Source organism: Tursiops truncatus, chromosome 12 (genome assembly GCF_011762595.2).
Source record: "Tursiops truncatus isolate mTurTru1 chromosome 12, mTurTru1.mat.Y, whole genome shotgun sequence".
Classification (NCBI taxonomy): domain Eukaryota; kingdom Metazoa; phylum Chordata; class Mammalia; order Artiodactyla; family Delphinidae; genus Tursiops; species Tursiops truncatus.
In genome coordinates, this window is record NC_047045.1 from 41,565,409 (window position 1) to 41,593,103 (window position 27,695).

Below are 27,695 nucleotides of genomic sequence, written 5' to 3' on the forward strand. Positions count from 1 at the left end.
AAGATCCCACTTGCCGCGGAGCGGCTGGGCCTGTGAGCCATGGCCACTGAGCCTGCGCGTCCGGAGCCTGTGCTCTGCAATGGGAGAGGCCACAACAGTGAGAGGCCCGCGTACCTTAAAAAAAAAAAAAAAAAAAAAAAAGGTGCTTATTATTATGTTTTTTCCTTTTTTCTTACTGTTATGACTGAAAATGTATATACAGTTCAACATAGTTGATAAATGATCAACAAAAATGGTAGTGGGATAAGTTTTTCTTTTGTGTGTATACTGTGTGTGTGACTTGAAGCCTTTCTAGCTTTCAGTCTACTTTTGGACATCTGTGCAATTTTTCTTTAGTTAAAGTTCTGGTGCAAGTTGGCAGTACAGTTCAGAGAATTACTGGGGTCAGGGGGTCAGCCAGTACACTACATCATCAGTCTTTTGTGGGTTCCTGTGCTTAGTTCAGAAAGGAATTAGGTCAAGGAAACCCAAAGAGGGGTGGTAGGCATGTCCTGTATCTAAGATAATTTTGAATTCTCAATTCTCCTTATTTTCTTTTTGCCAGAGGTATTGAGGAAGCAGCTGGGATGACCAGTGGGGAGAGAAGGAGAGGACTAGTTTTTAGTACTCTGAGCCACATGGCATTTTGCAGAGACTGAGATACGAGGTAAAATGGCCTAGTATGTGATGCTTGTCACATATGAAGTCTCTGGCTACATCTTGATCTGATAATCCATTTTCACACTTTTAGGAAGGCATAGCTGAACCATTTGAAGATTTTTTTTAAAAAATATATAGATCCATTGTGGAAAGATCAGCTTTACCAGTTACTTCTTCCATAGCTCTGTAGATAAGAAAGTGTTTGTTGTGTCCATCTCAGAGAGGAGTAGATTATTTATTTATTTATTTATTTAAATGCCTGCTGTGTTTTTTTTTTTTTTTGGCCACGCCCTGAGGCTTGCGGGATCTTAGTTCCCCAACCAGGGATTGAACGCAGGCCCCTGGCAGTGAAAGCCTGGAGTCCTAACCACTGGACCCCCAGGGAATTCCCAAGTAGATTTTTATTTTCTTATTTTATAGTTCTTTTCATTTTTTTAATTTAATTTTTTGGCTGCACTGCACAACATGTGGGATCTTAGTTCCCAGACCAGGGATCGAATCTGCGCCCCCTGTAGTGGAAGTGCGGAGTCTTTAACAACTGGGACCACCAAGGAAGTCCCCCGAGTAGATTTTTAAAAAATTCTCTTTGTTACTATAAGGTGAACACACTCAGAGAAATCTGTACGTCAGCTTTGCTAGTATGTGACATTTACTAAAAGACAAGTGGTAGGTGATTATCTAGCTATTTCTGGTAATATAATTTGTAAATTAATTTCACATATATTATTATTTCATTTGACCTTCACAGTAAACTTGTGAGGTAGGCAAAATAATATTAGGTCATGTTTTACAGAGTGGAAAACAGATCCATCATTAACAGAGATGTTAAGTGGCTTCCCAAGAATCACATATCAGCAGAGCAGGGGCTGGTTCCCTTCCACTGTGCTTACTTGGTAGCAAATCTAGCACAGTCTTAGCCTGGGGCATATTGGCTCCCGTCCCTGGATATGCTGCTAGATATGTCCATCTTACTGAGGGGGATGTGAGTATGCGTAAGGAAATTTAATAAATATGTTATTGGTCTTTTTCTTAAAGTAAATGAAATTTCACAGTGAGTAACGAGTTAGACCGTGTTATAGTTACTACTGTCGTCAGGAGGCTGTAATTCAGATAGTACACAAAACAATGGGTCTCTGTTAACTCGGATAACAAATCAGGCCTTATTCTGCTCTCCCTCCTGCCGGGCACGTTTTCTTACAAAATGTGTTGATATTTTCATTTGGGATTTTCCCCCTTTTGAACTGTAATGGCACTAAAGCCACGTTGGAAAGGAAACACCAGACAGTTAAATGTCATGGAGGCTGTTTAAATCTCATGTTTGATGGGTACACTGAGTTTGTCACTGTGTTGTAATTTAAGGTTTGGATTACGGATACTTAATCCCAGGCTTCATGCAATGGGACACCACTTACTTTCCTCCTTAGAGGGGGAAAAGGTGTCTCAAATTTTTCCAAAGACTAGTAGATGTTCAATTCATGTTAAACCCTTTACTGGGTGTTGAAGGGAATATGCATGTAAGGCATAAGAACCTGTTCTGAAGGAGCATAAAATCTAGTACATGTAATAATATAAACAATTATAGTTTATAAAGGACTTTTACATACATTATCTTACATAATCTTCACCACAATGCAGTACCTATAATGTATTGTCCTCATTTCATGGATGAGAAGAATGAGGCACTGAGAAGTTTAGAAACTTGCCCAGGGTCACAAGACACAGCAGCTGGTAATTATTAGTGTTATACTTTCATGCAAGAGGTAGTACTGCATAGTGGGTAAAAGTAAAGGCTCTGAAGTAAAAGAGATCTGGGTTTAAAAGCTGGTTTTGTCCCCTACTAGTTGTGTAACCTTGGGTAACACACTCTAAGCATCAGTTTCTACATCTATAAAATAGGGATAGACCCAATTTTGCAGAGTTGTTGTAGGATGAGAGAAAATGTCTGTAAAGCATCTATTCAGTTCTGGTATAAAAATAAGAGTTATTTAAATTTCAGACAACGTGATTGTGAATTGCTGGTTTTAGTGGGGCTGTGGAAGAGTCAAAGGAGAAAGTGTCCCTTTGGAAAAGTGGTTAGTACAAGTTTCATAGGATTGGAGTTGGTCCTTAAGCCTGAGACTTGAAACTGGATCCTTAATTAGCTAGGGAACTAATTTATCTATCTAGGCCTCCTTTGAAGATTCTGAAATACAGTGAAGCGCTCTCATGGTTATGTTAAAGATCCTAAGATCTTTACTTATTTATTACATTATACATGATGATTTGAGAGAAAATATGTATGCTTTGTGGCATTCTTTTTCTCCGAGCAAGGTTGGAAATTTTCTTTTAGTAGTTAACTTTTAAACATGAAGAATCGTATTGCTTCATGGAAGGGGTCAGTGATCTCTTTTAGGCCTACCCACTTGTAATCTCTACTGTAAGGGTATGGATCTTTTTTTTCTTCTACTGTTATTGAGATACAGTTGACATACAGCACTGTATAAGTTTAAGGTGTATAGCATAATGATTTGACTTATGTACATCATGAAATGATTATCACAGCAAGTTTAGTAAACATCCATCATCTCATAGATACAAAATTAAAGAAATAGAGTAAGTGTACAAATCTTATACATCAATTTAGGTGAGACATAACTTTCTAAATAGCCATTCCCAGTAACAGCTGCTTTAGTTGTTGTGAATTGCCCATTTTGCTTGAGAATTGTTTTGTTTTGGTTTTCTGGATTAAGTTTTCTTTTTTTAATTGGAGTGTAGCTGATTTACAATGTTGTGTTAGTTTCTGCTATACAGCAAAGTGAATCAGTTATACATTATAATACATATATCTACTCTTTTGTTTTTAATCTACTCTTTTTCAGATTCTTTTCCCATATAGGTCATTACAGAGTATTGAGTAGAGTTCCCTGTGCTATACAGTAGGTTCTCATTACTTATCTATTTTATATATAGTGGTGTATATATGTCAATCCCAATCTCTCAGTTTATCCCTCCACCCTTCCCTTTGGTAACCATAAGTTTGTTTTCTACATCTGTGACTCTGTTTCTGTTTTGTAAATAGGTTCATTTGTACCATTTAAAAAAATTCCGCATATAAGCAATATCTCATGATATTTGTCTTTCTGTGTCTGACTTAACTTCACTCAGTATGACAATCTCTAGGTCCATCCATGTTGCCGCAAATGGCATTGTTTCATTCTTTTTTATGGCTGAGTAATATTCCATTATATATATGTACCATGTCTTCTTTATCCATTCCTCTGTTGATGGACATTTAGATTGTGTCCATGTCCTGGCTATTGTAAATAGTGCTGCAGTGAACATTGAGGGTACATGTATCTTTTCAATTATGATTTTCTCTAGATATATGCACAGGAGTGGGATTGCTGGATCATATAGTAGCTCTGTTTTCAGTTTTTTAAGGAACCTGCATACTGTTCTCTGTAGTGGCTGTACCAGTTACAGTCCCACCAATGGTGTAGGAGGGTTCCCTTTTCTCCACACCCGCTCCAGCGTTTATTGTGATGCTGGCCATAATGGTGATGGCCATTCTGACTGGTGTGGGGTGATACCTCATTGTAGTTTTGATTTGCATTTCTCTAGTAATTAATGATGTTGAGCAGCTTTTCATATGCCTCTTGGCCATCTGTACGTCTTCTTTGGAGAAATGACTATTTAGATCTGCTCATTTTTTGATTGGGTTGTTTGTTCTTTTGATATTGAGCTGCGTGAGCTGTTTATATATTTTGGAGATAATCCCTTGTCGGTTGCTTGGATTGAAGTTTTTTTTTTAAATAAATTTATTCATTCGTTTATTTTATTTTTGGCTGCATTGGGTCTTCATTGCTGTGCACGGGCTTTCTCTAGTTGCAGCTAGCGGGGGCTACTCTTCGTTGCGGTGCGCGGGCTTCTCACTGCGGTGGCTTCTCTTATTGCGGAGCACGAGCTCTAGGCGTGTGGGCTTTTGGTAGTGGCGGCTTACGGGCTTTAGAGCACAGGCTCAGTAGTTACGGCGTGGGACTTTGTTGCTCTGCGGCACGTGGGATCTTCCTGGACCAGGGCTCGAACCCGTATCTCCTGCATTGGCAGGCGGATTCTTAACCACTGCGCCACCAGGGAAACCCAGGATTGAAGTTTTTTTTTTTTTTTTGTGGTACGTGGGCCTCTCACTGTTGTGGCCTCTCCCGTTGCGGAGCACAGGCTCTGGACGCGCAGGCTCAGCGGCTATGGCTCACGGGCCCAGCCGCTCCGCGGCATGTGGGATCTTCCCGGACCGGGGCACAAACCCGTGTCCCCTGCACAGGCAGGTGGACTCTCAACCACTGCGCCACCAGGGAAGCCCAGGATTGAAGTTTTTATGGCTCCTCGTTATCCAGTTTTTCTTCATTAGCTTCCAGAAACATAACGTGCTCTTTTCCTCCTACCTCTCTATCACTCCTTCTTAGTTTCTTTTCTGGTTCCTTATTTTTCACCCTGACCCTGAATAGCAGTCCTAGGCCTTACACCTTGATCTTTTTCTCTACTCATTCCAAATGATGGTCTCATCTAATTTCCTGTGTTCAGACATCATATATATGCCAGTGGCTCAAAATTTATATTTAGCTCAGGCCTCTTTTGAATTCTTCACCGGACTTTTATAGCCATCTGCTTACTTAATATCTGCACTGGGATGATTGTTAGATGTTTCAGATTTAATATGTCCAGCCCTAAAATCCTAATTTTACCCCCATCCCCAAAACCTGCTCTGCCCTCAGCCATCCTTATCTCAGGAGGCGGCAGTTCCATCAGTCCCCAAACCTCCTGTTTCTTTCATACCACACTCCTGATCCAGGCCAGAAATCCTGGCGGTTCTCCTTTCAAAATGTATCCTTCCCTGCCCCCTGTAGTCTGTTCTCTACACAGAAGCCACAGGTGTTCTTTCAACACACAAGTCACTCTGCTCAAAATCTTTGGGTGGCTCCCCATTGCTCTGAGAGTAAAGACTAATGTCCTTATAGTGGCCTACAAGGTCCTCCGTGGTCTGTCCCCTCCTATCTCTTATCTCATCAGGCCTGGTCCCCGTCATTCACTCTGCTCTCGCCACTCTGCTCTCTTTGCTATTCAGCTTTTAGTGAGGCTCACCCTGACCACCTGGTTAAAACCCCCTTCTTCCCTCTGCCCTCCACATACTCCCAAACCCCCTCACACTGCTATTTCTTTTTCTATAGAGCTTCATACCTTCTTTTTTTTCTTCTTTTGAATATATTTATTTATTTATTTGGCTGCGTTGGGTCTTAGTTGTGGCATGTGGGATCTTCATTGTCGCATGTGGGATCTTTCTTTGCGGTTAGTGGGCTCTTTGTTGCACCTTGAGGGCTTCTCTCTAGTTGTGGTGGGTGGGCTCCAGAGCACATGCGCTCAGTAGTTGCAGCACATGGACTTAGTTGCCCCGAAGCATGTGGGATCTTATTTCCCCGACCAGGGATCGAACCCACGTCCCCTGCATTGGAAGGCGGATTCTTAACCACTGGACCACCAGGGAAGTCCCCATACCTTCTAACATGTTACATAATTTACTTGTGATGATTACTGTTTGCTCTCTGTGTGTATACCTGTGCTAGAATGTAAACTTCAGGAGGCTGAGGGTCCTCCTCTGTCTTGTTCAGTGAATGAACCCAAGCATCTACCATGGTGCCTAATGTACAGTGAGTGCTCAAGTATTTGTCGAATGACTATCTTATGGATAAGTCTAAAGTGACACCATATAAGCAGTATTCATTTTCTCTCCATTTTGATCTTTAAAATTCTCTACTTTGATACCAGAATGATGTTTCACATGTTATACCTATAGGACATGATGGTATTCATATCCATTCAACACTTAATCAAGAAGCTCAAATTCAGCAAACCTAAGACTAAGGAGCACTAATGCCATCTGTTGATGGGGAAAAGAGTTGATGTGTTTTGCTTTTGACCCATAGCTTTATCTGCATGTTGAAATTGAAACTTTATAAATGGAAGAAATTTCTGTGTCTCTGTCACTATTGTGTAAGTGTATGGAAGGGTGAATGGCTATCCCCATTAACAAGGAAATCTAGACAACTGGTGTCTTCTCTACGGTGTAGCAGCTGAAAATCTCGCAGAGCCTTGGGTGGTGTGTGTGAGAACAGGATGAGGATGCAGGACCAGAGCTTGACCACAAGTCTGCATTGCTTTGGTAGAGCACTGACCACAGGGCCACGTCAGCCGGATGACTGATAAATGCCTACAAAATGACAACGATGATGCAACTCTTCTCAGCGGCAGTGTTCCATCCTCAGTACGAGAATGATGACTTAGTTTTTATTGCTTTCACATCTGTCCACCACTACTCGCCTTGAAAAGCTGCACCTGTGTTCTTTGACTCCAGAACATATGGCAGTCAAGTTTTGGTTTTTAAGCTCTGATCCACATAGTTCTCTATCGGAGAGAAGACGACTGACTCATGCGTTGAAATCTGCAACATATATGTTTATTAGCCCATTTTGAAAAAACTCCGTAAGTTATAAGTGTGTCATTTTTGTGGCAGATAGTAGTTGTTCTCAAAAGAAACTCTGATCTGGTAGGGAAGATCCCACTTTTCTGAGACTATGATTGAAGGCACCATCATTTGCCTGCTGACAGGGCACTTAAGTGGACACCAAGTCCAGCTGTAATTGGGAACAAACAAGTTGTGTTTTTATTTTTTAATTTTTAAAAATATTTATTAATTTGGTTGCATTGGGTTTTAGTTGCAGCACGTAGACTCCTTAGTTGCGGCTTGCCGGCCTCAACTATTTGTGGCATGTGGGCTCTTAGTTGTGGCCTGCGTATGGGATCTAGTTCCCAGATGAGGGATCGAACCTGGGCCCCCTGCATTGGGAGCACAGAGTCTTAACCATTGTGCCACCAGGCAAGTCCCAACAAGTTGTGTTTTATTTTATTTTATTTTTTAATTTTTTTAAAATTTATTTATCTTATTTATTTTTGGCTGCACTGGGTCTTTGTTGCTGTGCATGGGCTTTCTTTAGTTGCAGTGAGCGGGGGCTACTCCTCGTTGCGGTGTGCGGCCTTCTCATTGCAGTGGCTTCTCTCATCGTGGAGCACAGTCTCTAGACACGTGGGCTTCAGTAGTTGTGGCACACAGGCTCAGTAGTTGAGGCTCGTGGGCTCCAGAGCGCAGGATCAGTAGTTGTGGCGCATGGGTTTAGTTGCTCCACGGCATGTGGGATCCTCCCAGACCAGGGCTGAAACCCGTGTCCCCTGCATTGGCAGACAGATTCTTAACCACTGCGCCACCAGGGAAGTCCCCACAGGTTGTGTTTTAAAACTAGAAATGAAAATTTGAGGCAAATAAGCCGATAAATGGGACATGTAGTACCTTGGGAGATATTTTATGGCTTTGGTTAATGCCAAATGCTCTGTGGCTCAGTACTGGAATGTAGCTGTTAGACCTCACTGGCCAGGTCACCTCTGGCCATGTTGTGGTGACAGCAGGAATATTATCCCAAGCCAGAGCTCAGGGCGCTGAGCCATGCAAATAGGAACAGCAGACATGCTTTCATCTCTTTTGTGGCTTCCTCAGAGGGGGATTCAGGTAACGTTTGTCAAGAATCTGTCATGTGTCAAGCATCTCCACAAAATCTCAGGTAACCATCATAAGGATGAGTGTAATAAGTGTAATAAATAACTATATACTTGGAGCTAAGGAAACAACTCTGCTAAGTTAAGCTGTGCTTAGTCGAGGTCACTCACTGAGTTTGCTCAGAGCTGGGATTTGAACATAGATCTCGGACTCTAAGTCTCATGTTCTTTTCGTAAAATAGTCTGCTGTTCCATCATCGGATCACCTCAGAGGTGGAGTGCTGCCTACTGTCAGCCACACTGGGCCTGGACCAGAGTTTTCTTTGCCTTGCAAGTTTCCCTCTGTTCTCTCAGAACGAAGCACAGAGGCAGGGTTGGACCATCCTGGCACTCAGAGGATGCTGCGCAGCCACGGAGAGGACTCCTGAGGAAACAGGCTAATGGGGATGATGGGATACCACCTAACCTTTCTTCCAGACCCCACATCTCCTCTTTTGGTCTTTAGTACGTTGTGAATATGAGAAAACTGAATTGCTTTTCACAGCCTGTGACAAGCAGAACATGGAATATACATAGTTTTATGTTCAGTTTTGTTTCCTATAATAAACATTAAGCATAGCAGAAGAAAAAAATGGACAAATGTATAAATTTATAGCAAGAGCTATCTTATGTTTGATTAATAACATAAGTACTGTTAGAGGAAAATGGAAAAAAGCAAATTGCTTGAATTTTAGAGTTATATATAAACTCTCTGAGGCCACTGATGAATCATTAAGTGTCCTGAGAAAGCCCTAACAGCCTTGGAAAAGCTGTTCCTTCTCTCTTGTTTTTTTTTCCCCCCCAGCTATATCTGTAATGTTTTTCTTCTTTTTAAAATGAAGTATAGTTGATTTACCATATTATATTAGTTCGGGTGTACAGCATAGTGATTCAGTATTTTTATAGGTTATACTCCATTTAAAGTTATTATAAGATATTGGCTATATTCTCTGTGCTATACAATATATCCTAGTAGCTTAATTATTTTATACATAATAGTTTGCACCTCTTCATGTCCTACCCTCTATTTTGCCCCTCCCCCCATCCTCTCCCCACTGGTAACCACTAGTTCGTTCTCTGTCCTTCTGTCTTGTTAATGTGTAAATTTCACCAGGTCTTTTGTTTTTTTTTAAATTAATTAATTTTATTTCTGGCTGTGTTGGGTCTTCATTTCTGTGCGAGGGCTTTCTCTAGTTGTGGCAAGCGGGGGCGACTCTTCATCGCGGTGCGCAGGCCTCTCACTATCGTGGCCTCTCTTGTTGCGGAGCACAGGCTCCAAACGCACAGGCTCAGTAGTTGTGGCTCCGGGCCCAGCCACTCCGCGGCATGTGGGATCTTCCCGGACCAGGGCTCGAACCCGTGTCCCCTGCATTGGCAGGCAGATCCTCAACCACTGCGCCACCAGGGAAGCCCTGGTCTTTTGTTTTTAACTGTCTCATGTTTTATTTGTTAAAATATAATATACTTTTGAATAATCTCAAAATTTAACTGTAGTATGGATATTTGCTTATCCCTCAACTCATTGTATTAATATCAAATTAAAGTTTGTGCAAGTTTGAGGAACCTAAATTTAGCTGATAAGGGTTCTATCATGATTTTTATATCAACTAGAAAATAAATTGTTATGATAGAGGATTAATAGAAATAGAAATCTTAATTTGAAGAATGTTCCTTTGTGAGGCTATACCTGGACATTGACTTTTACCCCACATTTACCAGGTGGCTCTGGTGAGGGGAAAGAATTGTCTGATCCATTGAGAGTATATTTCTGCTAGTTTAACCTTATCTCTAAATTCTGACACACCTCTTTGGAAAAGGCCTCACAGACACTAACTCCAAGGATTACAGAGCACCAGGAGAAAAGGCCACTTTATGTATTCATGCTGTAGGGAAGAGTCTTGAGATCCAAAGGAAGTTTGAGGGCTGCACATCTCTTATGTATTAGCTCCCAGATGCCCTGCCACTTTCCATTTTCCCCACTTTCTAGCCCCATTATCTGTATCTAGTTTTTTTCACCCCTCTACTTGTTGGCAGCTCACTTGTAATCAGAAAGTTTATATTCCCTCATAACAGATTGGAGAAAAACTCATTTAATGGTAGGTAGTGCCTACCATTTGGAGGCAAAATTGCAAACATGGACAACTGGTGTGCAGTTATGTAATCCAGCTGTGTCTGCATCCATGTCAAATTCAACTGATTTATTCTCAGAGTAACATGACCAGAACAACTGTAGCATTCAGTCTTCAGAGCACGGTTTAAGATTCTGTGTGCCCAGTCCTCACAGCCATGCAAGGGTTTGTTTTAAACCATAAGTTTCTTTTAAACACGTATAGTATTTTTTATTTCCCACATGTTTAATTAACATTTAGTTTATAAGAAGCTCCCACAAATATTCTCTGTCACTGGAGCCTCAGGGCCACCCTATGAGATGGGCAGGATCGGTTTCCATTCAGCAGGAAAGGAACCGGACTTGGGGTTGTTAAGACAACTTGCTTAGGGTTGAAAGGCCGGTGCCTGGTGCAGCTGGGGCTTGAGCCTGGTCTTCTTAAGAGTGTGGCTTTGAAGATATTTAAATGCCTGCAAAAAAAAGGACAGTAATTTAGGCGTTGAAGGGATTGTACGGGTCACTTAATTGCACTTTTCTTTTTTTTAAGTCTGGTAGAGGGACTAAGACACAGAAAGGTTAAGTTGCTTGCCAAATGTCACATAGTTATAAAAGTGGCAGAACCTGGTGTAACATGCAAGAATATCCGTGGAAAATGAATGGAAGCTTATCGTAGCCTAAAGTGTAAATGTGTATGTAGTAGAAACTGAATCATTAAAGGAGTGAAGTTGTCTCACTTTACATAACTCTAGTCAATTTATAGGGTTCATTTCCCAATCGGGAGGTTGCTTCCCCATTTTGACACAGTCTAGTTCTTCAAAGCTGCCAGTAACAGTTGTACTGGCTTTGTCATCTTTCTTTCATGGATATATTTAGAGCTCAGGGTTATGGTTATTGTGTGGCAGAGCCCTGAGAATGCAGGATTCATAGCAGAATCCATGTAAACCAGAGGTTACTGTATATTGGGCCAGGACTGGGCTGCTGAGCTGACCTCTCCTGTTGTGTTTATCTCTGTTCATTGTAAGGTTCTGGCAGAAGAGCCTTGGTGCCCATTACATGTCCTCAGCCCTGGGATGATGATTGCAGAGTTTTGGAAACATTTTTAGAATGATTTCCAATGGAGTTGCATAATCTGAAGAGTTGCCCTATCTCAGTCTTCTTGGCACTGCAAGCAAATAAAAGAGGCAGAGTTGACGTTTTAATTTTGTTTTTAGCCTGGGCACTAAACACTAGAGGCTAAGTACTAGGGGCTAAAGTTTCATTATTTCCTCCCTCTCTTCCTTCTTTTTGTTCTTGATTTGGTTTATTATTCTGATTATTGTTACTTTAACACTTATTAGCTATGCAGAATGCTATGGTAGTTTGCAGAATAAAAAGTAATCACATTGCTTTTTCACCAAGATTTTCTAATTTAAGTAATTTTTCTTCTATTTTTCATTCAAAAATAGGCTTATAAAATTTCTTTGACACAAGAATATTTCTTCGTATAGTGTATTAATTTAAATATCAGAATTAACCATTAAGATTCCCTGTGTGCTGATTATATATACCCACGCACAACTCCTACATTTTTTCCCTATTATGTGGTCTGGAAGTGTTTTGTTTGTTCACTTATTTTCATTTCATTCATTCATTCCCATCCCAGTGAACTTCCAGAAAGAATATAAAGGTATTTCCTTCACACATATATTTTCTGATTCAACTCTGACAGCAGCCTTTTATGAGGAAAGCACTGCTAATACTGGTTTCTCCCACTAATAGATAAGAACCTTGACCATCAGAGAGGTTGTATTTTGCTCAGAGTTGCACAGTCAGTGGCAGGGATGTTATTAGAATAGAATTAGAATGGGTTATTCCATTCTGTCACTGTTGTATTTTCTTACACATATGTGACTTCCTCTAATTACAACTCAGTTGTACAGATTCAAGTTGAGCAGATTCAAGCATTCAAGTGAATATCTGGCAAATATTCACTGAGCACCTGTCGGGTGCCTCTAGGTGTGGGGATGCAGTGGTGAGAACAGACGTGATCTCTGCTCTCACGGAGCTCAACAAATAAGTAAGCACATAAATAAACAAGGTAGTTTTCACATAGTGATATTTTCTTTGAAGAAAATAAAATGAGATGGAAGGTGATGGTGGGATGTAACCTTAGTTTGTAAAGTCAGGGACAGCCTCTTTGAGGAGGTGCCAGTAGGTGCCTTCTCTCAGTGAAGGGTAGCATTAGGTATTTGGAAGATACAAAAATGATACAGCTTCCTATTGCCCTCAGGAAGCCTGTGACATGGAATTTCTCTAGTTTCCATCTTTAAGGCCAGCCAACAGTTGATGAATTTTTTTATTCAACTTATTTTTATCTGATATATTCAAATCTGCATGTTAGAATTTTAAAATTCTTGCATAGGACCCAAGCTTTGCTTTTTCTCCAGATACTTCATTCACGACTTATAACTTCTGATAATACACTACAGTTTCTCAGTTCTCATGTGATTATTACAGGAGTGAATAGACATCCTCTCTCCATCACTTTATCCCCACTTTTCAGATTTTTTTCAATGGTGTCTATGCTTTTCTTGCTTTTCTAACCTTGCATTTATTTCCCTGCAGATCTCAACATCTGCTGAAATTTGACTACTCAGGTTAGTGAAAATTTGCCCATTTATCAGTTTTGTGCCTTAGGCAGTATTCACCAGCATTCTCCTACTTGAGATGAATAAGGATCTTTACTTCTCTGGCCACTTGTGTGTGACTAATTAATGGTGAAGTTAAATATCTACAGAACATTTTCATCAAAAAAAAGCTAGCCGGGTTGTTTTTGGGTTTTTTTGGAATTTTTTTCTTTCGAATTGTAATACACTAGCATAGGAACATGATAGGAAGACATTACGTAATTAATACATAAGAAATCTAGAAAACTGATTATTTACAAATAAACTAAAACAGAGCTGCTGCTTTTAGTAAGGTAGAGTAAGTTTGTCATGTGTTCCAAATTGTATTTATTTAGCCAAAAATAAGTATTTACAAATAATTCAACAGTAGTTTTTAGAAGTGATGCATGGTTTATTCAGGCATGAAAATTATCCCTAGAATGTAGGCCCCAAACTGCTAAAAGATTTAAAATTTGGAGGGAAAACGAAATCCACAAACATTTAAGAATATCTGATTTTAACTTAAGTTGAAAAGCAGCAGTAGTGTATTTTTGTTAGGCCCTTATCCTGTATAATGTATTCAATGTAAGTATGGGAAAGGCTGGTGAAAACTGTGGATTTATCTACAAAATACATTGGGGAGTTTTGTGTGGGGAGTGTCCTAACACCTCAGGAAATGATAAAGAAGAACCAGGTAAGGTAGATTAGACAAGGGTAGGGACAGAGCCTCCTTTCCATTGCTCCATCCCCAGCACCAAGCATGTGCCTGGCACACAAATACTTTTTGACCAGTTTGAGGCTGAGCTATAGGTTGGTTGAATTGCTGGAATATGATGTCTACTAATTTCCCTACTCGTGACTACTTTTCATCCTAATAATACTTTATGTTCTTCAAATTCTTTTTTCTTTGATCCTCAATATACAACCCCTGGAGGTGAGAACAGTTTTATCTCCATTTTATAGGGAGAGGAGTTAGTTGCTTTTGAGACTTTCTCTGGCCACATACAAATAGTTAGTGGCAGGGTGTGGTTTAAAGGTTAAATAATAGAAGTAAAAGTATGCTTATCTAGACTAGTGTCAATGTGGAGTAATTTAAGCTCGAGGTACATAGTCAGCCCTGCTGAGGTGAAACAATACCTCTTAGGCCTTGTACCATCTTCCAAGCTGCTTCCAGGAGAATGGGATGCCTAGGTGACCACAGCCCAATAAGTAGCCTAACAGATGACCCACGCTCTTGACCCATGTACCCATCTGTGCAATTTAAAATGTTGCCATATGTTGATTATTTAATTTATTAAGCATTACAATAGCCTCAACGTACATCCGGTATCCCTATTCCTACTTAACTGTATCTGCTTCTGTGAATACATTTTTTCCTTTTATGTTTCTTTCTCCTCGGGAGCTGTCTTAGGGACTTTTCACGATTCCCTGCCAGTGTCTCCTGTTCTTCAGCTCTCGGGGCTGCCTTGGATCCTGGAGTAGGGGTTGCCCAGTCCTAGGGTTCCCGTCCTACCTCTTCCTTGTGAGGTGCTTTCTAAGTTCTGTATCACGTTCACCTTCACAGCCACCCTGTCACACATCTAGAGCAGTGTGTCAGACCCAGTGCCTCCTTTTCTCTCCTGAAACAAAATTCCTAGGTCATGAAACCTGCCTATATACATAATTTTAAAAAAATCAGTAATGCCCCACTTGTAACACAAGGAGAAATAAAAAGTAATTCTTGAATAAAATAAAGGTAATGCTTGGGATACATGTGACAACATAGAGGAACCTTGAAGACATTATACTAAATGAAATAAGCCAGATACAAAGTCTATGATTCCACTTAGATGAGATACCTAGAGGAGTCGAATTCATAGAGACGAAAGTAGAATGGGGGCTGCCAGGGACTTGGAGAAGGGGGGACAATGGGGGTTATTATTTAATGGGTACAGAGTTTCAGTTTGAGAAAATGGAAAAGTTCTGGAGATAGATGGTGGTGATGTTTGCACAAGAAGGTGAATACTTAATGCCAATGACTATACACACTCAAAACTGGTTTAAATGGTAAATGTTATGTGATATAAATGTTGTTAAAATAAAAAACAATAATTGGAAAAAAGGTAATGCTTGGACACAACTATATCAGAAAGATAAAAATAGCCTCCACAGATTTCCGAAACACCCCCAAGGGAGCGGTACTGCCATTATTGTGAACCAGTGTGCAGTATTGGTTTGAAACTAAGAAACTGATGCCCAAGATCTTAGACTCAATAAGGAGTAGAGCTCATAATTTGACTCCAAAGACTTTTTTCTTCCTACTATGCCTAGGCCTTCCAACTCTCAGTCCACAAAAGTTTTCTCTTTGCCATGCCAGCTGCCTTAATCCAGACCACTCAGGCTTTGTACTTTCTTATCTATCCTAAAGGGGTGTGGTCCTTTTCTTCCTGAACACTAAAATCACAAGACAGGACTGAACATGTTTAAAATAATGTTAATCACCAACACCCCCAAACTCTGAAATAGTCTGATTCTTAAGAAAAGGGTAAAAAATCGGGGTAGACAATCTCACAAGTATGTGAAAGCGACAGCAGTGGAAGGAAAACTTTTCTGGGCCTAATCCTAACAATTGCTTTTTTTTTCTTTGGACGTGCCCTGCAGCATGCGGGATCTTAGTTCCCCAACCAGGGATTGAACCCATGCCTCCTGCAGTGGAAGCTCGGAGTCCTAACCAGTGGACTGCCGGGGAATTCCCTAATCCTAATAATTTTTAATCTTCATTCAGATAAAATTTTTTTTGAATTTTATGTGATACTAGGGAGAGAGTTGGCAATTAGATAACTCTTAGAATTAATAGAAAAGACACTCACTATGGTGTGCCTTAGGAAGACTAGAGGAGAAAGGAGGCCAGATGGCTTTTGGTAAAAGGGTTCTCTAGCCAGCACCACTAGTCTGAGGGAATCTTAGTGAGGAGAGGGTAGAAGAAGGTAGAATTTTCATGGAAGGATCAATCTTTTTTCACTTTAGAATTAAGGGCAAAATTAAGCTGAATAAGAACTAATAGTGCTCTAATTTCTCTCAAAAATTAGATCTACCTTAAACAAATTAAAATTTCAGTAAAACAACAGTCTACACATCTTTCTGTGTTCAAGAAGAAATAGAACCAATTATGATAATTTACAAAATATCTGGCTTATTAGCATTATAGTCAGGGTCATTAAGTAAAGTTATAAAATTACCCAGGAATCCTAGTGATTTAACTAATACTTTCTGAAATTATCCCTTTCTATTTTAAGATGAAGTCTATCTTAAACTTCTAAAATTTAACCTTAATTGAACTAGCCTTTTGTTGGGTATATTTGTTCAATTTGGACTACTTTTCCAAATTCATGCAATTCAGCTAATGACTGCAGACTCCATAACCCACACCTATCTATTTGCATGTACATTTAGCTGATAGGTGATTTTATCACCAGATAAATCCAGGAGTAAGTTTAAAAGAGCATATCCCTCCACCTTTTTTTAAACAAATACAAACATAGAAACACATGATGCCTCAGAAGAGCATTAATCACAACCAGGAGTCCACATCTTCGGAGACCTTTCTATCACCGTGTATCTTCAGAGTACTCTACTAAAGCGTTAGTCAGGCGGTCATGCAGTGGACCATGGCTGAGACCTCCCGAGCCATCTTGACCAGAGTAGAGACAGTCTACCTCCTTCACAGATGGGCACTGTCTTAACAATTCACAGTCCATTGTGTTCATCCCAACTATCCAGGAACTAAGGGTCTGAGAGAGTGGTGACCCTGGTGTGCCAAGAATGAGACTTCAAGAAAGAAACTCTTCAGAATCATATTTGAATTTAGGTGGAATGAATAAAAGTTTTTTAAAAAATGGATTAAACATCTTTCATTGTTCTGGAAAGACTAGAATACTTTTTGATAATTTGAGAAATATCTGACACAGAAATTATTGTCAGGGTCACTGAATAATTTCAAGTTACCTAAAAATCCTAGTGACTTATTTTTTATTTTAAGATGAAGTTCATCTTAACTTCTGTAATTCAGGATTATTTGAACTGGTATCTGAATCCAAATTGGTTTTGACAGACACTTCCTCTAGAACATGTTGCCAAATCTTGATCTGATCTAAATAATGCTATGTTAAGGATGGACTTTTCTTTTTTAATCTAAGGAAAATTATTTTTCAAAAAAACAAAAAGAAAAATGAAGGATTTAAAGAATTTTTAGAGTTAGAAAATGTTTTCAAAATCAGACCAAAGTTTTCCAAACCGTTAGCTATCTTCCTTCCTTCCGAACTCTTTTTCTATCCCTTGGTGGCTGTTAAATAATTTTCCTGGAAACTCTTCCCTCTTTTTTTCTCAGTCCTGACATTTATCTGTCTTAACAGCGCCATGTGTGAATACTTGCACTATGGAAACCCATCTTAATGAAATGGAAAGACTGGCCGTTTAAAAAAACAAACAGAACCAACTACCCATGCCTCCTAGAGTCCTGCCAGGCCAAAGGTCTGCCCTCCACTGGGTCAGCTGCTGAGCAGGCAGGCGGTACCCGCACCACGGGTTTAGTCATGTCAAATATCTTACTAGTATAGAGACAGTGGGCTGCCTAAGATGTTAGTCCTTAAAAATGTTGGCAGGCAAGGAAATTCTGCGTTTTCACTTCAAGTACATCTTGGAGCTGTTTTATTTCAAAGCACAGTTTATCAAATTTAACAAGTTAAAATGATGTTTTGAGGCTGACCTAATCAATGACTGTCTTATGGCTATAGAGTCCGATTTCAATATTATATGATATAAAGGGCTTAATTTTATGTACCCATATCTATGGACTTAGTTTCCTGCTATCTTTAGTCACCTCACTGGGCTTGCTGGTGTACACTGCCCATGTAAAACTTCCTCAGGGAATGAATGCCCTTTCTTCCTTTTCTTAGCAAAAACAGAGATAGAGAAAACACAGTTGTTTAAAAAAGAAAGAAAAAAACCAAACCAAACCCTCGTTCCATTCAGAAGATTTCTGTTCATCTTTCTTTGAAGTCAAAGGGTAGTATAAAGTTTTGATTTGCAACAAAATCTGAGATTATCCATTAACCACTCTAGCAGGCCTTCTACTGCCTTTCAAATGTACATCTAATTTTTAAAGGGACCAGGCTCTTTTCTTTGTGTTTACCTTTCAAAAAGTATATTTAAGTAGAATGGTCTTTTAGAGTTACGGAGTAGCTTTTCAGATGTTGAAAGGATATATTCTTAGAAAAACTGCATGCAAATGAGAGGCAACAAGCTGAAACTGCATGCAAATGAGAGGCAACAAGCTGAAACTGCTAATCTCACGAGTGAACAGCAAGTGAGAAGTACTCTGAATGCAGCACCTCTGTTGGGAAGTAGGAAGCTGCAGAAATCATTCTGAATTCCACAACCCATGAAAATACTGTGTAGCATTTACTATCCCATTTTTGAATGTACTGCGTAAATGTAAATGATACGGGTCCCCTGTCCTCGCCAAGAGTTTATTCTCAGACACAGAAGGAGTGCACGTGACTACCTGTTGCCCACCTTCTTTTCAGCTTGATGGTATGGATCTGAAGAGGAGGGCAGAGGATCAGGGAATCAAATGCTCACAGACAAGGACAGATGATGACTGCTGTCTGGAATCTGTTAATCTCCCAAAGGGCGTAGTAACTGCAACAACAGCGGATGATAAATATTGTCGTTTTGTTTTGTTTTTCCTCCATCCTGCAAAGGCAGTTGTAGTTTCATTAGTCCCATAGCCTGCAGTGCTCTATTGGGCCCGGACCGGGGCACAAACCCGGGTCCCCTGCATCGGCAGGCGGACTCTCAACCACTGCGCCACCAAGGAAGCCCTCCCTTGTTTCTTAACTACTATACACCCCCAAAGATGTATAGTTTAAATTGTATATACCAAAGTTTTATCATGTTTTTATGTAATAAGTTACATAAAAGATATTAAACAAAAACCACCCATCCCCTTAAAAAGTTGTGTGTGTGGAAGGACAGTGAGGCTAATGACCATCATGGCATGGCCAAATAACACAATCTTAGAAAACAGAACTATAAGTAATTATTAGACTTTTTTTTTTTTGGCTGCACCGTGTGGCTTGTGGGATCTTAGTTCCCTGACCAGGGATTGAACCCAGGCCCTCGGCAGTGAAAGTGCCGAGTCCTAACCACTGGACTGCCAGGGAATTCCCTAATTATTGGACCTTTTGGACCAGTGACCTCCTTGTTTTGCAGATGCGTAGCATCACTGGATTTCAGGGGCTTCCGTAAAGTGAGTTGGGATGCCCTTCTGTTGGGCCATCTTCTGTCGTGAAACCATTTGTCAGGGAGAAGCTTGAGTTTCTAACGCACTTACGTCAGCTGTATTGGACCTGGTTTTGTACTATGGCCACCCCAAACTGAGCTTCCTTCATGGTTGACTCTCTGACAGCCAGAGGACTCAGCCTGGGATCTCAGTGGAAGAACACTGTCTGATGTCTCCAAATGTCTGGTCCTGAGGCTCCCTGTAGGGAAGAGGTAGAGAGGGGAGAAGCCAGGGCTAGGCCGATCCAGCAGGAGGGCCACTTTCTTAGGCTGCTGCCCTCGACCTCTCAAAAACGGCTCTGCCTCTGGGCTCTAGTGAGGGGGGAGGAACTTCTCTCTTCATGTGGCTGGTCAGAAACATGTCATCTGTAGAGAGAGGCTGAATCACCATTTACTTGAAGTGGGGATGGTTAGGAGGAAGGGGGTAAACTGTGAGCTAGTGTGTCTTTCTTTCACCCGTGGATAAAGAATGCGCAGATATTATGGGATTTAAGTTCTTGGTTATTTTTGGATAACAAAACAATAAATAGGGTTTCACACAATCCAAAAATGGCTTCTGTGGTTAGCGAAAGTTGTTTGAATGATGGAAAATGTTTCAGGAGCAGGGAGCGTTCAAGCTGTCAGTCAGCAAGGCTCTGGTAATCCCTGAAAGGTGTGCAGCCCTGGAGTAAACACATGTTTAGAATAGAAACAAAAGACTAATTCCCTAAAGGCACTTACACATTTGGATAAAGTCCACTTTAAACCACTGCCATACAAAATGGCGTTATCCCCTGTGTAGATAGTGGCTTCTAATATAAGCTTTGCATCGGTTTAAATAAGTTAGGTTAAATACGGAAACATCTGTTCCACATTTTCATGTCCCTTTCCATGTGACTCTTTATGGGAAGTAATCAGTTTTGCCCAGCGTTCATGCATTCTGCTAAACTAAAATGTGTGCCAGTCTCCAGAGAGATGGGCAGGGATTCGTAGAATAGTTGGTGGCAGTCATGGGAGGCCCAGGCTGCAAGTAGAACACGCCAGCTTTCCTGGGTGCTACTCCCTCACCAAGAAAGGCTCTCTAAGATCCAGAGATGCAGCAGCCCCCGATTCCATTCTCCAGTCACCCAGATTCCCTTACTTCCTGACAAAAATCCAAAAAACAAAATAAACCTCAACTTTATTTTGCAAATTTTGGCTGAGGGTGGGGAAGGAGGTATAAGAAGCTGTAGTTCTTGCTTTACTTAAACAATGACAACAATAATAAAATTCAATGAAATAATGCCCCTTATAGCTGAAGAAGTAAGTTTCCACGTAAGTGTAATTTGAGTTTACCAAATTTACCTTATTTCAAGAGACCCAAAACATTTCACCTCATTATTTCTTTTAAGGATTACAAAGTGTAGAGCAGGGGGCAAAAATAAACGACTAATAAAGGATAATAGCAATTTGGCAGGCAGGTGTTCTTAGTTTCATCAAAAGAATGACTAGCATATTCAGTCTTATTTGAATACTAAAGAACGTCTTAAACAGTTATTCTAGATCCTTTGGGTGTTTCCTAAAGTAGATTAATACATCAGAGTCTGGATTCAAATTCCAAATAAAGCTGATGAATACACATAATTATTATCTCACCTGCCTTAGATCAGGTTATTCATTTTCTTCAGAATTGAGCTGGAATCCATCTCTGATAAGGACTTGGAGGAATTAGCCAGTTTGAGGTCACTTTTATCAATAGCTGTTTTATCTTTGTGACCATAAGTGAATTTCTTAGACCAGCACTGTCCAGTAGAAATATAATGCAAGCCACATAAGTAATTTAAAATTTTCTACTAACCACATTTTTAAAAGTTAAAAAAAAAATGAAATTAGTTTCATAATATATTTTATTTAGCCAATATAGCCAAACTGTTATTCTAACATGGAATCAGTATTTTAAAATTATTGAGATATTTTTTGTGTTTTTTTTTTCCCACTAAGTTTTCTAAAATTTTTTTTTTGCGTTTTACACTTAAAGCACATCTCAGTTCAAACTAACCACATTTCAAGTGCTGGATAGCCCACACGTGGCTAGCACCTGCTGTACTGGACAGCACAGTGCTGACATGGTGAGGCTCCGCAGCAAAGTAGGGAGGCTTTGTTGGTCAAACCAGGAGTTTGAGCTTTACCCTGAAGGCTGTGGGATCATAGCAGAGCAGTGTTATTTTTAATTTGGAACTTAATCAGGTGGTCTCAGAGAATGCAGGTTAGAGATTCAGGAGTTGGGGGCTGTAGCATGAAGCACGTTAAAGGCTGTTGTAGGGGTCCAGGTGAGGAGTGATAACCCAGACTCAAACACTGGGGGGGACATGGACCAAAGGAAGAGTGTCTGAGAGATTTAGGAGGTAAAATCATCAGAACTGGGTGGTGACTGCTGGATCTGAAGGGAGGGAGGGGATAATCTAGGATGGTTGTCCAGTTTCTAAACCTGGGTAGCTGGGCCAGCAGTAGTGGTGGTAACTGAAACGGAGGGAGGCAGGCTGTGAGGGGGTGAGTGCGGCAGGGTACCAGCTGGGCCATCGCGCTTTCCGGCAAATTTGCTTTGCAGGCTTTCAGAATTCAGGCCAGCGTTTGGTGTAGGGGACAGTGAGTCTGTTTGAAACAACTGTTTGTTATGATAGCTCAGTGATTTCAGAGAAAGCAGTGGGGGTACAGACATGCTTTTTCTCCTTGCTGTGAGCACAGATAGGTGATCACTGAGAAAGTGGAAGCGCTGAGCAAGAGGTGGAAAGCGTGGAACTTAGGGGCCATGGGAGCAAAGCTTGTGTTAGGCAGTGGGTGCTGAGCCGCAGGTTTTGTCACCCATTATAACACCTGCTAGTCACACTCCTTTTAAAACATTGTTGGCTTGTAGATTTGCAGTCACTATTCTAAGTAGACTGTAAATTGAGGGAAAAGGTCTTTTAAAAAAAAAAGGCTAAAATTAATATCACTATTAACTGTGTGTCAGGCACTAAGTTCTTTACAGAGATATTTAATCCTCACAAACACCCTCTTGAAGTACTGTTGCTGTCTCCAGTTTACAGACAAGGAGACTGAGGCCCTAGAGATTAACAACTTACCCAAGGTCACAAGGCTAGCAAGGAATGGAACCAGGACTTAAATGCAAACATTCTCTCTCCAGGCCTTTCTTCTTTCTGTTAAACTGACTCTATTTTTATCTGTTCTAATGCCACACAAATAGGCAAATCCTCAGGCAGAGAACCTTATGCTTTTATCCTGTAAGCTCCAGTATAACTTATTTCAGTTTGGTTCAGGTCCTCCTAGAAGAGAGGAAACTCCAGAATTGAGCCTTAAACTACCTTTCAGGGGAGCAGATGATAGCTGGATCCTCGGGTGACCTTGTGAGGACAAGGTGGCACGGTGTGTTCAAAGGTCTCTTTCTTTAGCTCATGGCCCAGTGGTAACTGATAAAGGGTGTGCTGGTTACTTTTTATTAAAAATTTTTTTAAACCCTCTTATAAAAATTCTTATTTATAAACAAGCTAAACCATGTTAGCTTTTCTTCATGTGTTCTCATGAAAAATTTTATAAATTTTCTTTTACAGAACAAATTTTATAAATATTTGAATTTGGAAGGGGATGAGAGTCCATAACATGGTAGAGACACAAAGGCATTTGTACAGAGCTTCAAAACTTGTCCAGTTTTCCTACCATATTCAGTGTGGCTTCTTTCTCTTTGGTCTACAGATGAAACATGTGAATGAAAGGTTTCAAGATGAGAAAAATAAAGAGGTGGTTCTCATGTGCATCGGCATCACTTCAGGAGTTGGACGGCTGCTCTTCGGCCGGATCGCAGATTATGTGCCTGGTGTGAAGAAAGTTTATCTACAGGTACTTTCTTTTTTTTTTTTTTTTTTTTTTTTTTAGTGGTACGTGGGCCTCTCACTGTTGTGGCCTCTCCCGTTGTGGAGCACAGGCTCCGGACGTGCAGGCTCAGCAGCCATGGCTCATGGGCCCAGCCGCTCTGAGGCATGTGGGATCTTCCCGAACCGGGGCATGAACCCGTGTTCCCTGCATCGGCAGGCAGACTCTCAACCACTGCGCCACCAGGGAAGCCCTACAGGTACTTTCTTAATAAGCCTTTTTTCCTCCAGCAAATTTATCCTTACCACCTAATGGCTCATTATATGTACTTATTTGCTTAAATTCTTCTGTAAAAATGAGAAATACTTTCTAGAACCTAACTTTTACAAGCAGTTTTTCAAGGGCAAAATCAGTTATGAGTTTTGGGTTTTCAACATGAGAAATTGGCGAACAAACAACAATCTTTGTCTTGTCGTGGAACTCCACCAAACCAAAATGGTGTTTGCCCATTGTTTTTTCTAAGAATGATTTATTTTTGGCATAGTTCTCATAGTCACGTGCCTTTTGCAATACGCTGTGAAATTCAGGGGTGTGCGTGTCTTCTGAGTTTCTTTACTGCAGATCGCCTCCTGGGTATTGTGGGGTGTGCTATTCCAAGATCACGTCGACACTTATTTGACAAGTATTTAAGTGACTCCTCCGTGCCAGACGCTGTGCTAAACGGTACAGCTGAAGTATGGTCTGTGTGCTCAGTAGTTAATGGTCTCCGGGGAAGAAAGATAAAGCAGTGCTGCAGCACAGTGGAATAATGGTATGCTAGATGGGTGCCATAGAAACATAGGCACAGAGCATCTAAATCACTAGAGGAGGGTTGAGCAGGCTTCCTGGGCTGGTGGAGTGTTAAGCGGTGAGCAATAGTTAAATAGATAAGGAAGAGAGAAAAGGGTGTTTGTTGCAAGCAGAGGAAGCCACATGGGCAAAGAGATGTTAGGTCTGGGAAACAATGTTTGAATGGACTAAAGAGAGAATAGTAGATTGATTGGCTGAGGGATAGGCAGGAGTCAAGTTGGGAACGGCCTTTATGAGCACAGGAGAGGCCGAACTCTATCCTGAAATCTACCAGGAGCCATTAAGGATTTTAAGCAAGGGAGTGACATGACATGAGTTGTTTTTTTTTTTTTTGGTGGTACACGGGCCTCTCACTGTTGTGGCCTCTCCCCTTGCGGAGCACAGGCTCCAGACGCTCAGGCTCAGTGGCCATGGCTCACGGGCCCAGCCGCTCTGCGGCATGTGGGATCTTCCCGGACCAGGGCATGAACCCGTGTCCCCTGCATCGGCAGGTGGACTCTCAACCACTGCGCCACCAGGGAAGCCCGACGTGAGTTGTATTTTATAAAGCTTAACCTAGTGACTGTGAAGGGTGGAATACAGAGGAGGAAGGGCAAGAGTTCAGACAGTCACAAAAGGCCACATATCATGTGGTTCCCTTTATATGAAGTGTCCAGAATAGGCGGATCCTGAGACAGAGAATGCAGCCTAGTGGTTGCTAGTGGCTGGGGGAAGGAGGGTATGGGGAGTGACTGCTCCTGGGTATGGGGTTTCTTTTGGGGTGTTGTAAATATCCTAAAACTAGGCAGTAGTGATGGTTGTACAATCTTGTTAAACTAAAACCCGCGGTGAATTGTGCACTTTAAATGCGTGGGTGAATTCTTTGGTATGTGAATTTATATTTCAATAAAGCTATTATTATTATTTATTTTAAAAAGTGGAGGCACAGGGACTAGTTGGAGAATATTGAAATAGTCTAGGCAGGAGGAACCAGGGCAGAGATGTTGGGATCAAACAGGGAGTAAAACAGGGATACAGGAAATGAGAATTCAGTGGAGCCGCCTAAGCTGGGCCTGAGATTTGTGGCTCAGGTAACAGTGGAAGGTTTTGCTGTTTTATCAAGATCAGTAATTCAGTAGAACAGAGTAAGAGGATGAGTTTGTTTTTGCCATGTTAAGTTTGTAGTGCTTGTGGGAAAGCCAAGTTGAGTTTGGAGCTCGTGGGAGAGCGTGGCTGAGAGACCTGTGGGACTTCGGCATTCATGGGCTTGTATGGGGTGAGTAGAGCGTGTGCAGGGGACACTGAAAGGGAGTGGCCAGCCTGGTAGGAAAAAAGCGAGGCACATAGTGTTTCCAGGGGCAGGAGTGGTCAGCAGTGTCAGTAACTAGTGAGAGGGCAGGCACGTTAAAGACTAATAGGTTTTCACTGGATTTAGCAACAGAGGGGAGTTTCAGTGGAGTGGCAGGTGCAAAAGACTGATCACGATCAGCTGATTAAATGGAAATACAGGCAACTTTGTCAAGGGCTTGGCTGTGGAAGGAAGGTAAAGGAGAGACAAAATGGGGGCTTGGGGATTGCGCACGTCCGTTCACTGTAGAGATGAGGGGCAGTATCTGAGCAGGGCCTTGAAGGAAAGGTAGAACTTGGGCGAAGGACATGGTTGGAAAAGATATTTATTACAGATAAATTGCCTTTAATTGATTTGAAATAATAGCCATCCCCATTTACTGAGCACTTCCATGTGCCAGACGATGAACTGAATGCTGTACGTACATTATCTTCTTTCCTCCTTGCCCAGCCCTTTGAGGAAGGTACCGTCGCTGTTTCCACTTAGGGATGCCAACACGGAAGAACAGGGAAGCTACCTCACCGTGGGTGTTTGTGTATAGGGCCAGGCAGAGAGCTGCAGGAAGGAGTCTGGTCACACGGCTAGAAGGAAGTGCAGACAGCTAGTAGAGTGCTACTTTTTAAAATATTCACTGTGTTAGGATCATTCCCCCTTTTATTAATACCCAACTGCGGATATCCCTGTCGAATACTTAGCAGAACATTGTCTTGTTCTCAAGTGTCAAGGGAGCCCTCTAATGGAAATTGGTTGTATTACAGACTTTTGGCTTCCTTTCATTTATTAAAATAAAAAAGGAGTGCCCATTGTGCCCCAAGCACCAGCCCAGACCCTGGTAGGGGTGATACAAACAAGACAGACGTGGTCCCTGAGTTCCTGGAGCAAGACTTGAGGCAGGAGGAAGCTGGGAGTGAATGGGAACTCAAGAAGACAGGGAGAGTGGCCTGGGAAGAGGTTGGGAAGAGGAGGGCCCAGATTAAACAGGGCCTTGAAATCCCTGATGCAGACATTTTACTCGAAGCATAGTAGGTCTTTGTTGGGGAATGACGGGATTTTACGTTTTAGTCGCTGTGGTCGCTCTGTGTGTGGAGGCTGTATTACTGGGAGGGAAGCAGGAGTGCTGGAGGGAGGGAGACCAGTTAGGAGGCCAATACAGTGTCCCGGGTCGAGGCGATTGGGGCCCAGACTAAGGTGCTGTGATGGATGAAGTCATGGTATGTTTTATACATCAGCACTTTACTCGGGAACAACTATAACTTTAGAAAGTTTCCCCCTACAGGCAGGGCAGTCGGGTCACTTACAACATATTGGGGGCACATACGTTAGTATTTCATGTGATTTATGAAAGAAAATATAGCCTTTCCTAGCTTGTCCCACGTTTGGTCTGCAGTTACACGGCAGTGCGTTAAGAATCAGTAATTTCGTTTTGGATGAAAGGTTAGTCACAGCCTGGCTTCTTTTAGGTCGCATCTGATTTTTTTCATCCAAATGTGCAGTGTGTGTAGCACCTGGTAGTGCGGGCTGTGTCACAGGTGAGATGACTGCGGTCCAGCCCGAGGAGGCCCGTGGAGGAGAAAGGCAGCCTTCGGTGTGTCCTGTGCTGCTGGGAGCCACTGACAGCACAGGGGCCAACGCAGGCCTACCCCACACAGGCGGCTGGGCTCACCACCCCGCTCTGTCCCTTCTTTTTCCTGGCTTCCCTGCCCCAACTCCCAAACATTCAGTGTGGGTTTTGATTCTTGGCTCTTTCTTCTCTGCTGCGACCAACTCCAGCTCTGCCTGTTTGCTTATTCTTCCTCCTCTCCCTGTCTCCCTGCCTGGCTGTCCGCCCTTTGGCGGCCTTTAAGGGTTGGAAGACTTCTGCTTATGTTCCTCTCCTGCCTTTTGTTGGTGCTGTGTTTTCTCAGACGTGTCTGCTCCTCACTTTCGTCTGTTACAGCTCAGCCTGGTGGGGCCACGGCAGTTCCCCTCCCTCTCTGTCCCCATCACACGGGTTCTGAGTAGCCTCCGGGCCCAGAACACACTTCACAGCCTCCCACATGTTCTACTTTTGGGGCACAGTCATCTTGGGTTTGGGAGGCCGCAGAGTAGAAAAGCACAGGCTCTGGAGTGTGATATGACTTGTCTCTAGATCCGGCAGAGGGCTGTGTGAGGACTCATGGTGACAGCTTGCTTGCTTATTTATTTATATAAATTTATTCATTTTATTTTATTTATTTTTGGCTGTCGGGTCTTCGTTGCTGTACACAGGCTTTCTCTAGTTGCGGCGAGTGGGGGCTACTCTTCGTTGTGGTGCACAGGCTTCTCATTGCGGTGGCTTCTCTTGTTGCGGAGCACGGGCTCTAGGCACACGGGCTTCAGTAGTTGT

At 41.7% G+C, this 27,695-nt stretch overlaps 1 protein-coding gene and 1 long non-coding RNA gene across 2 annotated transcripts in view; one reads left to right on the forward strand and one right to left on the reverse strand.

Annotated features, from left to right (window-relative positions):
* Positions 1-27,695, forward strand: part of SLC16A10 (solute carrier family 16 member 10) — a 142,935-nt gene that overhangs the window by 98,454 nt on the left and 16,786 nt on the right. The window contains exon 4 of the mRNA XM_033867633.2: positions 23,038-23,181. Within this exon, the coding sequence (XP_033723524.1) occupies positions 23,038-23,181 (144 nt within the window). The remainder of the gene's footprint in view (positions 1-23,037; positions 23,182-27,695) is intronic.
* Positions 10,440-19,531, reverse strand: LOC141276011 (uncharacterized). Its single transcript, XR_012324783.1, has 3 exons — positions 19,382-19,531; positions 18,562-18,687; positions 10,440-10,833 (listed from the first exon to the last, which is right to left on the reverse strand). It is a non-coding gene; the product is annotated as an uncharacterized lncRNA (long non-coding RNA).